This window comes from Nelumbo nucifera, chromosome 5 (assembly GCF_055504915.1).
Source record: "Nelumbo nucifera cultivar China Antique chromosome 5, China Antique-T2T, whole genome shotgun sequence".
Classification (NCBI taxonomy): Eukaryota; Viridiplantae; Streptophyta; class Magnoliopsida; order Proteales; family Nelumbonaceae; genus Nelumbo; species Nelumbo nucifera.
Genome location: NC_142653.1, coordinates 4,690,618 through 4,705,878, shown reverse-complemented (window position 1 = coordinate 4,705,878; position 15,261 = coordinate 4,690,618). Strand labels below are relative to the sequence as shown.

The window sequence follows — 15,261 nt, the reverse complement described above, 5'->3', positions numbered from 1 at the left end:
CTTCCAAATGCGGATAAAATCAAACCGGTGTAAACTTTTACACTATTCTTGATTTACACCAATTCCAAACGCAGCCTACATCTCCACCCACAAAACACCATCGCCAAATATTGGAAATTCTCCTTGTGAATAAAAAGGAAGATATTTTCAATGTGTAACCGTAATGTACAGTGGATAAGGATGTGGGGACAATGAGCCCTTACTAATCTCACCCGTGTGTCGTGTGTAGACCTGTTCATGGGCCGGGCCGGGCCGGGCTCGGGTTGGGCTTTGACTCTTTATTAACAGAAAAATGTTAGGCCCGAGCCCAGCCCTGATAAAAAGCCCGAAGCCCGAGCCCGACCTAATAAAAGAAATTCAAAATTTTCCCTATTCAAATAGACATTATCTATTTAAATTCAGATGTTTTTTCCCCTATTTAAATGAACAATGGGCCTACAAGTGAATCAACAACCTTCTCAAATCAAAAAATTTATTCAAATGGACATTACATAGGGTTTTTACTTAGGTTTAACTACAGGTCAGGCCGGGCCGGGCTATTTTGGCAAAGCCCGAGCCCGGTTCAAATTTTATGCGGGCCAGGCTTTTTGGCCCGAGGTTAAGCCTGCGAGCCAAAAAGCCTGTTCAAGCCCGTCCGGGGGTCGGGCCGGGCCGGCCCATGAATAGGTCTAGTCGTGTGTATATATAGTTTTATGGCTTTTTTTATTGTTGGGACAATGGAACTAGGCCCAGGATTGAATTCGGCTTCAGTCAATGCAAAGCCCGTTCAAACAACCTTTAGGGGTGGCCACAAGCTGAGTTGTTCACGAGTTGTTCGAGCTCGACTCGTGAAAAGTTCGATCTAAACCGAGCTTCAAGCTGAATTCGAGCCTAACATATGGGCTTGTTTGTTATCGAGCCAAGCTCAAGCTTAATATAGCTCGGCTCGTAAGGCTCGCGAGCCTAGTCAAGTACATATGCATAAGGTGTCACCTCGGTTCCCACTACTGAAGGAGACCTCGGCTCGGCAACTAAGGGAGACCTTGACTCGACACCTCATCAGCTGAGGGAAACCTCAGCTTGGCAGCTCAACTCAATACCTCAACTGAGGGAGACCTCAGCCTGGCAGCTCGACTCAACACCTTGGCTGAGGGAGACCTCGACCTGGTAGCTCGGCTCAACACCTTGCCTGAGGGAGGCCTCAGTTTGGTAGCTCGGCTCAACACCTCGGCCTGGCAGCTCGACTGCTAAGGAGAGCAGCAATTAGAGGTAGCTGAGCTTGAGCCGAGCCGAGCTCAAACTTCCGAGCTTTTGGATCGAGCCGAGATCGAGCTCAAGTCACTAGTTCAAATCGAGCTCGAGCCTGGTAATTTATGACCGAGTTGAACTCGAATAGCCAAATATTCGGCTCGGCTCGACTCGGCTTGAATCCACCCCTAACAACCTTTTATCGCATTGCATTGGGAATGTCTCCCCATGAAGTAAAATACATAGCCATAGGTATTTAGATATTCCTAGTGTAAGGCTAGAAAGGTTGTTCGAACACTTTTATTATAAGGGAAAATTCCCAATCAGTAGCCTGTACTTTGGCTTGAGTGACAATTTGGTCCCCGAACTTTAAAATGTGACAATTCAGTACCAAAACTTTCAAAATGTGACAATCTAGTATTTGAACTTTCAAAATGTGACAATCCAGTACCTGTCGTTAACCAGTTTGTTAATCAGCCGTTAAGTGACACTTAAAAAGTCAAAAATACCCTTCAAATGTCATCTAATTCTCTTTATCAACCATCCAAACGTAGACAAAAAATTGACTAGCCCCAAATCCTAGCCTCTTCTATTCAAAAAAGTTGGTGACTATTTAGAAGAATGTAGAATTTGGGACTGTTCATTTTATTGTCAAATGTTTGGATGGTTGATAAAGAGAATTAAATGGCATTCTTAGGGCATTTTTGACTTTTCAAAAGTCACTTAATAGTTGATTAGCGGATTAGTTAACGACAGGTACTGGATTGTCACAATTAGAAAGTTTGGGTACTAGATTGTCACATTTTGAAAGTTTGGGTACTAAATTGTTGCATTTTAAAGTTCGGGGACCAAATTATCACTCAAGTCAAAATACAGGGTACGCACAATCCATCATTACCTGTATGTAGACATGGATGGGCAATTAAAAAGTCCAATAAGGGACAAGTGAGTGGTGGCTAGTTAGTACTATTTTTTGGGGATAAATAGATTGCACTCCACTTTAGAAAATCTGAAATTACAGCCCCCTCCTAGTCTATTAGTAGCCTCCTATAAACCGCATCCTCAATGTGGATTTGACATCGATCCACACGAAGTCTCAGATATGTGGATTGGAATATGCTATTACCACTTACCTCTATGAGTTGTTAACTTATTGTATTAATACAAAAAAAAAATGTCTGGTAAATTTCTTAAAGTACCCCAAAATTTTAAGAAATTGATTTACTCTATTCCTAATAATAATATTAAGAAATTGTCTTAAAGTTGAATTTGGAAAGAGTACAAAGTATAATATACAATATAAATACATAAAAAATAATATAAAATGCAAGATTTAATACAATGGCTGACTCTATTTTAAAGCTATAAAAATCCACCCAACAATAACTCTCTATCTTAACCTAGCTTAAAACAAAAGAGAAGCACATTACAACTTAAAAAAAAATGCAGGCAAAATAAATGCAGCTCTTTAACGGTTCATCATTCAACTTTGCATCTTCACAAAGCAACCTTGAAACTTCAATCATTCTGACTTTTTGAAAACATAAAAGAAAGAGTCGGACTATTTTTTCCCATCTCCTAATTTAAAAGTATAAAAAATAACTAATTCAAAGCAAAAATTCTCTATTTAGAATTTTCTAATTGAGACAATTATGTCTTGTGCATTCTAATTCAGACGTTTGTTTTTTCATTTTTCAAATCAAATTCTTCCAAACCCGAGGACTCATCAACCTTTATTTGATATGCGGAAACATCCAACTGGCTGAATCTCTCGTTTGCCAAATTTGGAATGATAACGTCTTCCTATTGAATGCTATCATCATAGGGTTGAGTTATACATCAATAGGCACTACTGGCAATATACCTCTTCTTTTATGAGAAATGGAACGAAGGTTTTATCTTTTATGAGGTTTGTTTTGAAAATTTGAAAAATAATAGAGGGCAAAATTGACCATATCAGGGAGGATTTAATTAAAAAACATAAGGTTACTGCAAGATCATTTCTAAAAAGGTAGGGGTATTGTAAGTGAATTTACCAAGTTTCAGGGGTAACTTAAAGATATGCCCAAACAAAAAATAATCAGATCATCCATCCCCTACTTATTGTGCAAGGAAGCATCCAAGCAGAAGTTCAATAAAATTACAGAGTGACTAGAACTCCAAGGTCCGTCTCGATTCGTCGCTGTTGCTCCTCCTCTAACCTTCCACCATGGTGCTTGAGGTCAGTAATTTAAGCTTTTTTATCTATAACAATGGGATAAGATTTTTTCTTCATTTTTTTTATGGATTAGGGTTTAATCTGATCGAAACTGTTGTTCGACAGGCTACTATGATCTGTATCGATAATTCGGAATGGATGCGAAACGGTGATTACACACCCACTCGGTTTCAAGCGCAAGCAGATGCTGTTAATCTCATATGCGGAGCTAAAACACAGGTAATTAGCAGCTGTCTATTTTCTCGTCACAATTCCTTGAAAATTGCCTTTCCAGTGGAGGGGATTTATGATTTGGTTTAATTCACTTGATGCTTCTATTTATTTAACTATTTTATTGTTGAATGGACTCTTGGAATTGCTTTCGTCTTTCGTTTGTTTATAGTTTCGGTTAAATTTGTTTTAGGGCTTGTTTCTAATGCGAATGGGATATTTTTATCTGCAGTCAAATCCTGAGAATACTGTGGGAGTTCTAACAATGGCTGGCAAAGGAGTTCGTGTTTTGGTCACACCGACCAGTGATCTCGGCAAGATATTGGCTTGCATGCACGGTACCTTGCCTCATTTTATATTTTCTTTCCGCCTTTAGTTTGATCCTCAGATGGATTGATTGTAAGTTTTCATGTTCTTTTTTATTCGGATTGATAGTTTGATCCTCATATAGACTTATGTTCAGTATTGTGAACTTCCAATAGATTGCACTCGTGCGAGAAGATTGATATTTGCAATTTTCGTTCCTAGTTGGATTTCTGAGTTTTATGGACAAATTTGGTTTAGGAAATTGATATTCTAGAGTTTGAGTGTAGCTGACCATTCCTTTTATTAGCTCAAAGGATTGCCAGCTACTTGCTTTTGGTATGGACTCCGATTTCATAACTCATGACTTTGCTAATTTTGCCTAGTGTCATATGCACTTGGTTTCGTTGTAGGATGGAAGCACCATCTCTTTTTTTATTTGCTTTTCTGCGATGCATTAATCTCAGGATGGCACTATACATTGTTTGAGTTGCAGATGATGCAGGAGAATGTAGGAGTCAATTAGTTTGTGGTTCTGTGGGACTGTTGATTAAAGGTCTCTTAGCAATAAAAATTAACACTGAAAATCATAAGTAGATATAGATTACATGATAGGATCTCGTGACTTGCTTGGATAGTATGTCTTTTATCTTCACTATTAATTTTCCATCTTGTTTTGCAAACATGTACCACTTGAAAAATCTTCAATGACTGGATAGTTTATAGATTTATGGATCTTGATAGTTAACCAGGTTCTGTTTGTGGCCCTTTGAAAGGACCTTTAGTGCCTATCATTCTGAGTCATTGTGCATAATCAATCTTTTAATGCAAATAATAGGCACTCTTGGTTGCACTGAAATAAGAGTCCAGAGCTCAATAACTTAGCCCCAAATATCTACAACCAAAATTCTTAGTGGAGCTATTGAATATGAAAACGGATGAAAATTTGATCCTTTCTGCAATATCCATATTCTTTATGGTGACTTCTGATGAAAAACCCTTGATCAAGAAATATATTTCTACTTCTGGATGTCCATTCCACTTGAACATAGCTGCATTGTATTGCAAAGAAACTCCTTAATGATAAAGTTGATAATCTGGTCTAGATAATTTATGGTTGAGAATGAGGTATATTCTTCCTTAAGGATATGTATGAGGGTGCAATAGCAAATGTTAAAGCACCAGTCAGAGAAACATTAGAATTTACAGTTAAGATGGGTCTTCACCAAAGTTTAGCACTTAGTCTTATTTATTTGAATTGGTCATGGATGAATTGAATAAACACATGGAGGTCCCACCAATCCCATATAAGTTGGGACAAGGCATGGATGATGATGATGATTCAGGAGGAGGTTCCATGGTGCTTGTTATTTGCTGATGACATGGTACTAATTGATTTAACTAACTAAGGATTAAATACAAAATTATATTTATGGACAAATATCTTAGATACAAGAGGTTTTAAAATAAGTAGGACTAAAATAGAATGTGCAGTGCTGTGTAATGTCCTCCTTTATTATCTTGGTTCAATAATCCATAACAAGGGAGAAATTGATGGGGGTGGGCAAAATGGAGGGGAGTATCCAGAGTCATGTGATAGGTGCTTATCACCTGAGCTAAAAGGCAAGCTTTTAAGAGATAGTTGTAAGGCCAACAATGTTGTATGGAAAATAGTGTTACACAGTCAAGAAACAATGTGTAAAAAAATGTATTTGGCAGAGATGTGAATGTTGAGATGGATGAGTGGGGAAATGAACTCATTCAAAGGAAACTAGGACTAGCTTCATTTGGTGATAATATGAGGCAAAGTTGATTAAGATGGTCTGATTACGTGTAGAGGGAGCCACATAGCACCCACAAGAAGTGATCTATTACAAGAAGGGTCTAGTAGAGCTAGAGGATGACGAAAAAGGACATGGATTGAAGCAGTAAGAAATGATTTTAAGGGATCATTATTTGACAACGGATATGGCTTTGAACAGAATGGAGTGGTGAAGCAGGTTTCATGTAACTGACCCATATAGCTGGGATGAGGCTTAGATTATGATGATGATGAGGTGTGTGCCTAACCAAGTTGAGGTGGTGAGGTGCATGCATAGGCCTCAGATGAAACAAACAAGGTGGTTGAGGCTGTGTTTTGGCTTTGCCTTGCCTTGGGCATATGCCTCAACCATGTCATATTCTACTCTAGGGAATGGGAAGTCCTTTCATTGTTTTGATTTTGTATCACTTGGAAGCCTCTCAACATATATTGATTGGTGATGCCGTGATGCAAAATAAAATAAGTCATTTCAAGCAAGGTTTTAAAAACCGACCTGGAAACCAAACCGTTGTGGCCACCAGTTTTCAGGTCAACGGTTTGGCTGTCCGGGTCAAACAGTTCAGGCAGTTTGAGTATATTGAAATATTAGGGTTCATTACACTTACTCTTTTATAAGAAAAAAGGGACATGTGATTGTCAGCTGAGAAAGGAAGAAAGAAAAGTAGGAAGGAAAGAAAGAAAAAGAGGAAAGGAGAGAAAGAAAAGGAAAGAAGGAAAAGTAGGAAGGAGGGAAGAAGGAGGAGGAGAAGGGGGGAAGGAGGGGGAAGAACATCCGGCGTTCACCGGCGATGGCGACGGCAACGTGGTGGCAAGCATTCGGATCTCTCTGAGATCATTTCAGAACTGAGATCTGAGATCAGATCTGTTTCTCCGATCCGAGATCTAAGAACTGAGATATCCGATCTCTGTTCTCCAATCTCTTTCTCGTGGTCTGATCTGTTCTCCAATCTCTCTCTCTCTCTCTCTCTCTGCAATATTGTCTCTGTCTCTCACCGTGAACCGCTGCAATATTGTCTTGGTCTCTCTGCAGTATTGTTTCAATCTCCTTGCACCTTATTAAAACGTGAACCACTGTCTGGGTCGAACGGGTCGACGGTTTGACCGCCGGGTCAGCAGTTTTCTGACCAAGTCAACGGTTTCTAGCCCAGAAACGGGTTAAGGGTGAAAGGGAACCAGTTGCCTGGACAGTTTACAATGGCTCAGAAACACTGATTTCAAGTAAGTTATGATAAACATTGTTGATGTGTATTACCATTTTTTGTATCTTTACTAGATTAACTTTTTAGCGAGATTTCATCTGGTTTTCATCAGCAAAAGGTTTTGAGGAAACTTCCTCTTCTTAATCGTTTCTTTCTTTAGGTTTTTTGGTAATTGAAATGCCATTGACCTGAATATAAACACAACCACAACCTGATAGAAAGCCCAAGAAAACATCAAAACATAATAAAACTAAAGAGAAACACATTAAAGAGATATAAAACTACTGATAAAATTTCAAACTGAGGTGAGAAGCAGGCACACTGTTTCTATCTCTTTGCAACACATCAGTCAGCCAAACTGGGGGATGGGTCTTAAGCCATTCTACTTGGGTTTTGAAACCCATCTTTGGGCATTCCTACATTTGGATTTGGACAAAACTGTCACAAGTTCTTTACAGCCACTTTCCAAGGTTATATTCCCTGCTTTGGTTCTCCTGCTCAAAATCACTCACTCCCCTGATTGTCGTAGCCTTCACCACTTGAGTGTTATGTGCTCGACTTACTCCTGTTCTTGCCAAAATGAACTTGCCCTAACTTGACCTAGTTACAACTCCAAAATCAGCTTCATCATTCCTTTTGTAGCTACTATGTATATTTACCTTCACCAAGTTATGTGCTTGGTTATGGTCCTAGAAGGAATCTACCTGTATTGACCCACTTATCCCTATGTTGTGACTTTTGATATATTTCTACAGACCAACTTGCAATCTACTTGACTTAGTGTAAGACAACTACCATTTAGATCTTATTCTTCTTTTGATTAGAATCTAGTTGACTGTGTTGCCTTGGATGTATGAATGTATAATGTTGTATATGAAGGTTGTTCAATTTTTATACATCTTCAAATCCTGCACCTCTTTCTTTTTTGAATTTTTTATTGCATAATTTATAGAGTCATATATGTTAAGTTTGTAAACATAAATAATACCTAAGACTTAAAATCCAGACCCTATCTAACCTGGGCTGACCTCGGTTCGGGTTGAAATTTGTATTCGGTTGAATTTATTTGTGTGTTCAACACTTTGGGTTAGGTAGGGTCTGGCTACTCACAAGCAAGGATCAAAATATCGATATGCTTTGATACCAAAAGTTCAGTATTGGTGTGTATCGATAGACCAATACTTGTTTTTTTTTTTTTTTTTTTTTTTAACAGCTTGAGAAGGGTTGCCTTCCATTATCCCAAACTTTCAAAAACCCCTAGTATTTTGGTTTATCCATGAGTCTCCATGAACTTGGATATGGATATGATACACCTGATACTGTATACGCATATTCTCAAGGAGTTGGACTTGTTACATACTGTATACACTTGAAAAGAAACAGAGAAGGTCTGGTTTAGGTTGGGTTGCATTCCTATATCTAAATCCTATCTGCATGCATTATCTAACTAGGTAGATGTAAAATTGAGCTGGTCAATTGGATTCAGTTGAGAATTGAGACTGACACAAATTGCAGTATTGCACCCCTATTTTAACTACTTCATTTCATTCTGTTTCCAGTCCATATTTATTGGTATCCTAATTGTGGTGAGCATTTATAAAGAATTGAGCTTTCAAACTAACAATTAACATTCCATGAATTGACTGTTTTTTCCTTCTTTTTCCTATCAAATATGGTTACATGTTGCATGATGAATGCAGGGTTAGAAATAGGTGGTGAGATGAACTTGGCTGCAGGGATTCAGGTAGCTCAGCTAGCTCTTAAACATCGCCAAAACAAAAAGCAACAACAAAGAATTATTGTTTTTGCTGGAAGGTGGATATCTCGATGTGTATTTTTCATTGTCACCTTTGAGTTCTTAATTTTATTCTTATTATTATCTACCATGCTTTCAGTCCAGTCAAATATGACAAGAAGGTATTAGAAACAATTGGAAGAAAGTTAAAAAAGAACAGTGTAGCTCTTGATATTGTTGATTTTGGTGAGGGAGATGATGGAAAGCCAGAAAAACTGGAGGCCCTCCTTTCTGCTGTAAATAATAATGACAGCAGTCACATCATTCATGTTCCACCTGGTCCAAATGCTCTTTCCGATGTACTCATAAGGTTGGCATCCACTGTGTGTATGTGTGTTTTAATGGCACAGTTCACATCTTTGTGCATTTCGAGTGATATGGCTTCCTTCTTTTCATTACAGCACTCCTGTATTCACTGGGGATGGGGAAGGGGGAAGTGGCTTTGCAGCTGCGGCAGCAGCAGCGGCTGCAGCAGGTGGGGTGTCAGGCTTTGATTTTGGTGTTGATCCCAATTTAGATCCTGAGCTAGCCCTTGCCCTTAGAGTTTCCATGGAAGAAGAAAGAGCAAGGCAAGAAGCTGCTGCTAAAAGGGCTGCAGAGGAAGCTGCCAGACAAGAAAAAGGAGGCGAACAGCCATCAAATTCACAAGATACAACCATGACTGAACACAAAACTATTACAGCTCCTGAAGCTGAGAATAAAAAGAATGATCTAATGGTTTGTCTTACCACAGCTTTTATATTTTACTGGGAATCATATATACCTTTTGGTGACCACATTGGACATGTATTGGAAACTTATTCACTCTCAAAAAATGCACTATTGTCTTTCTGTGTATACTTCTGGTCAGTGGTCAGTGGTCATGTTATCTGAAAACAGTTTTAGGCATTTAACCACAATGTCTAAATATATATCTACTACATTAGATCAAAGGAACTATCCTTTGTGGATCATTAATAATTTAATTCACATCACCAGCTCGAAAGCTTCTAAGAAAGTAGGTATTGTCATTCAGTCATTGTTAGCAGAAGGTATTGGCTTGTAGAATGCAGTTTTTTTTTTTTTTTTTTGAGTGCCTCTCCTTTGGTGCCATGTCACTTGATCTTGTATTCAATTGCTGCATGTCTCTTGTTATAAATTGGTCAAAATCCAAGTTCAGCATTGTAAAATGCATCTACTAGATGAATGATCTCATAAAAAAGAGTTGCAACTTCAATAGGTTCTCATTCCGTTTTGCAGATATTGGCTTTCTTGCTTGGCAATTTATAATTGCTCTGCATGATATGTCACAAGCCCCTTTAACGTTTCTGCCTGTGAAATGGTTACAGGATGATGAGACTGCATTGCTAGAACAGGCCCTTGCAATGTCAATGGATGATCCTAGGACTAGTAACTCTATGGGTGACACAGATATGTCAGAGGCAACTACAGAGGACCAAGATTTGGCCTTTGGTGAGCTCTTATATTCTGTTGAGACGTTTTCCATATTTAGGTCTATTATTTGTTGAACTTCTATGTGCTTATTATTCATGGCGAATTACACATTTTTTTTCAGTACTAATAATTCTGATTTCATCGTGGGGTCTATTATGTGATTTTCTATTTCCTTTCATGCATTTGAAGCTTCAATTATAGGTTATTTGTCTCATGATTAGAAGAATTTTCTTGGTTTGATGGCCTTAAATTATTAGAACAGACTGAAGTGTAGGGCTGTCAATGGGTTGGGACAGGTATCCCAGTTCTGAACCAATTATTAATTGGGACAAAATCATGGACCCAGAACCATTTTGATTAATAATCAGGATAATTGGGTCCATCTGACATATTCATTTATTTATTTAAATAATAACTTACAATTTGAATTTTAATAATATAGCCTTAATAAAAATGAAAGTAAATTAGTAAATTATTTATATGTTAATAAATCAAGTGTTAACTAATATTATCTTATACATTATCTATCAAATTTACCATTTCAGAGTTCAGACATAAAATATAATAAAAATTATAAGGAAACTAGGAAACCCTTAGATATAGGTATATATTTAATAAATTAACTGGTTCAGGTATGAATCGGTTTGGAACAAGCAAGAACTGGAGCCAACCCAATTATTAATCAGGACAAAATCATGGAAACAGAATCAGTGTAATCAGTTCAGTTCGTTCGGTTGGGCAGAACCGATCCATTGACAGCCCTACCGAAGTGTAGGCACAACTCCCTATTTTTGTAGCTTTCTGATTTGTACCTGCATTTGCATTCATGTACTTATGCTTCTCTATGCACCCTTTTTTTCACCTATTGTTGACATGTGCTAGTGTGTCTTATGTTTGAAGCAATATCCTGTTTGTGCCTCCCTGTACATGTGCATTGCATATAGACTGGATATAATCTAACCTTTTGTGTGTGTGTGTGTGTTTCAGGCTACATTGGATAGCCATCCCCATCAAACAGTGGTATCTTAATTAAGATATACATTGGTGGTTATTTACACATTGGAAAGTAATGGCATTTAGAGAACATTTTATTTCAAGAATAACTAGGTTCTTGTAAAAAAAAAAAAAAAAACTAGGTACCTCAAAGTATGAAATACATCTCTTTTTTTTCTGGTGCTAGTCTCCAAATCTGAACCTTTGCAGTGTGAAGGGTCCCCTCATTTGACACACAAGGGAGGTGTGTGTCATATGAAATACATCACTATAACTAGGTTCTTGTTTATCAAAAAAAAAACTAGGTACCTCAAAGTATGAAATACATCTCTTGGATGACAGTTTGTGTTGTCCATTTCTTTTTTCCTTTTTTGAGATATAGTGATGAAAGTGCAATTTATTGCATTATTATTTTTGGTTGTGGGAAACTGGGAACCAGTTACTGCTTTGGCTGTTCACAGCAGGGACATGAAGGTGACAACTCATCTAACACCTAAAAGCCAAAGAGACTTGTTACTATCTTGGCTTGGTCTATGTAATATCTCAGGATTGTTTCTCAACTTGGTTGTGTCGCATTCATGGAGATTTAAACATCAAGGAAGATTTTGCCATGTCACCACTCACATGACCAAGTTGACTCACATTTTTCTTTTTTCCTTTCCTGCATGTTCTGATCTGCTGCCCTTCTTTTGATTTAGCCCTTCAGATGTCTGTGCAAGACAATCCAAAAGATTCAGCTTCCCAGACAGAGATGAACAAGGTCCTGGGGGACCAGTCTTTTGTGTCATCTATCCTTGCTTCGGTATGGATATGTTAAGTTGAACTTGTCAACCATATAAATGATTAGTTCTAGTTTGCTTTACAAGTTTCCTGATATATTATTTCTCTCACAGCTTCCAGGAGTTGACCCAAATGACCCTTCTGTAAAAGATTTGCTTGCGTCTTTGCAAGGCCAATCAGAGGTAAGTTCATGAGACCTTTGCCATGTAGAATCTGAGCTATGTGATACATACTATTTAGATTTTATATTCATGAGTTGTAACAGAATGCACTATCCCTTTTTATGCCATTGTCCATCAGTTTATTTTTTTACTTTCTTCTCCTTCCCTTACATTTTGGTAGCCATATAACCATGAAATGTTTTCAATATTTTTGCCTCCCAAGTAATTATTAAAAAAATTATTTTTGCCTCCTAAGTATTAGGAGTTTATTTGAATTATGCCTTCTTAATGGAGAACATTCTTAATAATGCATTTTTTATGAATTTTTTTGATATGCTGCATTTACATTTTACATAATTATGTACCTATTAAGCCCCATTTGCTTTTCAGCAAGTTACTTACCCGGGTAATTGCAATTACTTGGGTAAGTTTTTCCTGGGAAACACTTACCCGGGTAAGTGCATTTACCCATGTTCTTATTTCCCAAGTAAACAAGGCAATGACCATTTTAGTCATAAAAATCCATTATTAAAAGGTGCATTTTTGTCCCATTCAAGTATTGACAACTTTCCCCCCAGGTGGGAAAGTTATTTATTCACCTAGGAGATCTGTTATCACTTAAAATAAACTTTCCCTGGTCCCCACATAAATCTGAAAAAAGAACATGTGATTCTTGGTCAATAGGAACCAAAATCCTATTGACCAACTTTCCCCCCTCTCAAAATCCAAAAAAAAGAACGCCCCCTTGGGGAATTGTATGTAGTAACAAATAATAAAAAGGTTAACAAAATCGCTTCTTTACTCAGTTTTGAAGGTCTGTTAGAACTGCTGAAATGTATGTTTTAGACTTAGATTTAGAAAGCAAGATTGGGAATGGATTTCATGTTATTTGTCATTAATTACAATCAGATCTACATCTTGTGTTCTATAAATAAAGTTACACAACAAACTAATCTTTCAAACTGGAAAAAAGGCTCATCACCCAATGCTAGTCCCTACCATCCAGCTATCCATAAATAAATACATCTCTTCCTCTGACTATATTCAATTACTAGGCTGAGCAGAAGAACGACGACAAGCCACCAAACGAGGACAAGTGATGATTCTTGGAAACTGTTGCTGGTTTCTTAGGAGGTAAAGTTTAACTCATGATTATTTGATAATGATGTAATAGGGATCAGTATAGTTGATGCAGTGGGTTGGATCTCCTGATGATGTTAATGCAATATTTAAGCATTCTTACTGTTTTTTTTCCTGGTCCTTTTCTGCAGATAAGCTCATTGTTTTCATCTTTTTTAGTGTACGAAGAGGCGTGGGTTCCATCTACTGAATTCTCAAAAATCTATTCTTATTGTTCAGATGTTTCTTGTGGAAGAATCATGGAATTACAGAAAGTTGGATTAATGTTAATTTATTAGATAATGCCATCGTTAATGATTAGTAATTAGGTAATGCTATGAGATTGAGAGGAAGGACAAACATGCGAATGATGTTCCAACTTTTGAAGTGGAGGGCATTATGTTTTAAAAAGATAAAAATCATTGTCGACTCCATGTACAATTAATTTTATGATTTATATCCAATTTAATTATATACTATTGGATTTCGGATCCGGTTTTCTTCTTTCATTCCCTAAATGGCCAGTTACCTGTAAAAGAGTACGTGGTTTATCAGATGATTTCCAGGTGTGTCATGCTTGTAGGCATTTTAGGTTGTCTTCCGTTATGTATTATTCCTTTTTCAACTTGAAAGGGTAGGGGTCTGTTACCAACAAACTCTCCCAACACTTGTCCCAGCAAGCCACATTTGGGCCTGGGGAGATAGATGTTCCGGATGTGCGACTCCCATGGTTAGTTGGGTCCGTTTTGTTAGTGTTTGTTGATAGCAGATCTGAACTCAACTTAAAAGTGTTTTGGGTTATTGAAACACCCATTTATTCTTGAAATACAGGTGCCGCCGTCTATACTTGAATCCTGTTTCGTGGGAAATGTGTTTTTAGTGTTACACAGGTGAGGACCTTCAAATACCAGATCAAAGTTTTTATCCCAAAACAGTCTCCAAATAAAAATGAAAATTGACCGTTGAACTCTGAATACCTATGTGGTGCTGTTGTAATACTGTTTCTACTCAAAACGATCATGATACCTACCCCCCCCCCCCCCCCCTCGTTGCAACTAAATATTAGTGAAATGCAGATAGGGGTGCAAAGTCGGGCACCCGATTTGAAGACTTTGCACCTTTCCGGCATCATATATAGAAATTGCACTGATATATAAACATCCAAGGAGTAGTAATAATAGGATTGTCTAATCTCTCCATTCCTCCTGTCTTCGCAAGTTCAATCTCGACCTGCTGAAATTGCAATCATCTAATGGAATCTCCTACGTTGGTCCAGAATATTGTGCGTATGGCTGTTTGGAAGGAGTACAAATACAAATAAGTATAAAACCTTGTATTTTGTATTATTTTGCATGTATTTACACTATACATATTTGTATTTATATTCTTTCTGACTCTATGGCTTCATTTGGAAAGAATACAAATGCATAGAGTGTAAAACCTTATATTTTGTATTATTTTATATCTATCTGTACTGTACATATCTGTATTTGTACTCCTTCCGAACTGAGCCTATGTGACTATGTTTCCATATGGATCTCAATTGGTTATTCATTACCTAATTAATGACTTGCAGATCAGCTTTTGGATTGGAGATGCATGGGTGGAAGAATATGTGTATTTTCTATTCCTAACATATTATAGCATTCCCCAATCTACTGAAAAACACGGTTAAACCCTAGAAGGGTGAAAGCTGTTAAAAGTAGTGGTATTTCACTTTTGCCCGAGGGCTCCCACTTATCCTATACCTCTCAAGTCATTTCACAAAGTCGGACTAGAGTCAAGCTCAACAGGGTCTTCTTTCCCCGCTGGTTCTGCCAAGCCCGTTTCCTTGACTATGGTTTCACTGGATAGTAGACAGGGACAATGGGAATCTTGTTAATCCATTCATGCACGTCACTAATTAGATGACGATGCATTTGGCTATCTTAAGAGAGTCATAGTTACTCCCGCCAACAAATCATGGTTTTTAAAGCCGGATCGGACCAGAAAAACCGGGA

At 37.7% G+C, this 15,261-nt stretch overlaps 1 protein-coding gene across 1 annotated transcript; it reads left to right on the top strand.

The window, feature by feature from the left end:
* Positions 1-3,124: 3,124 nt before the first annotated feature.
* RPN10 (regulatory particle non-ATPase 10) lies at positions 3,125-13,752 on the top strand. Its single transcript, XM_010248538.3, has 11 exons — positions 3,125-3,448; positions 3,551-3,664; positions 3,888-3,993; positions 8,680-8,794; positions 8,875-9,084; positions 9,176-9,491; positions 10,103-10,226; positions 11,900-12,003; positions 12,095-12,163; positions 13,198-13,276; positions 13,414-13,752. Exons 1-10 carry the CDS (start codon positions 3,437-3,439, stop codon positions 13,240-13,242), a joined length of 1,215 nt encoding a protein of 404 aa, XP_010246840.1. The 5' UTR covers positions 3,125-3,436; the 3' UTR covers positions 13,243-13,276; positions 13,414-13,752.
* Positions 13,753-15,261: the final 1,509 nt, after the last annotated feature.

Bases quoted from the DNA above. Each gene is read 5' to 3' on its own strand.
- RPN10 (XM_010248538.3), top strand. The intron at 8,795-8,874 runs GTGGATATCTCG...CCATGCTTTCAG, and splicing joins ATTATTGTTTTTGCTGGAAG to TCCAGTCAAATATGACAAGA. The intron at 9,492-10,102 runs GTTTGTCTTACC...AAATGGTTACAG, and splicing joins ATAAAAAGAATGATCTAATG to GATGATGAGACTGCATTGCT.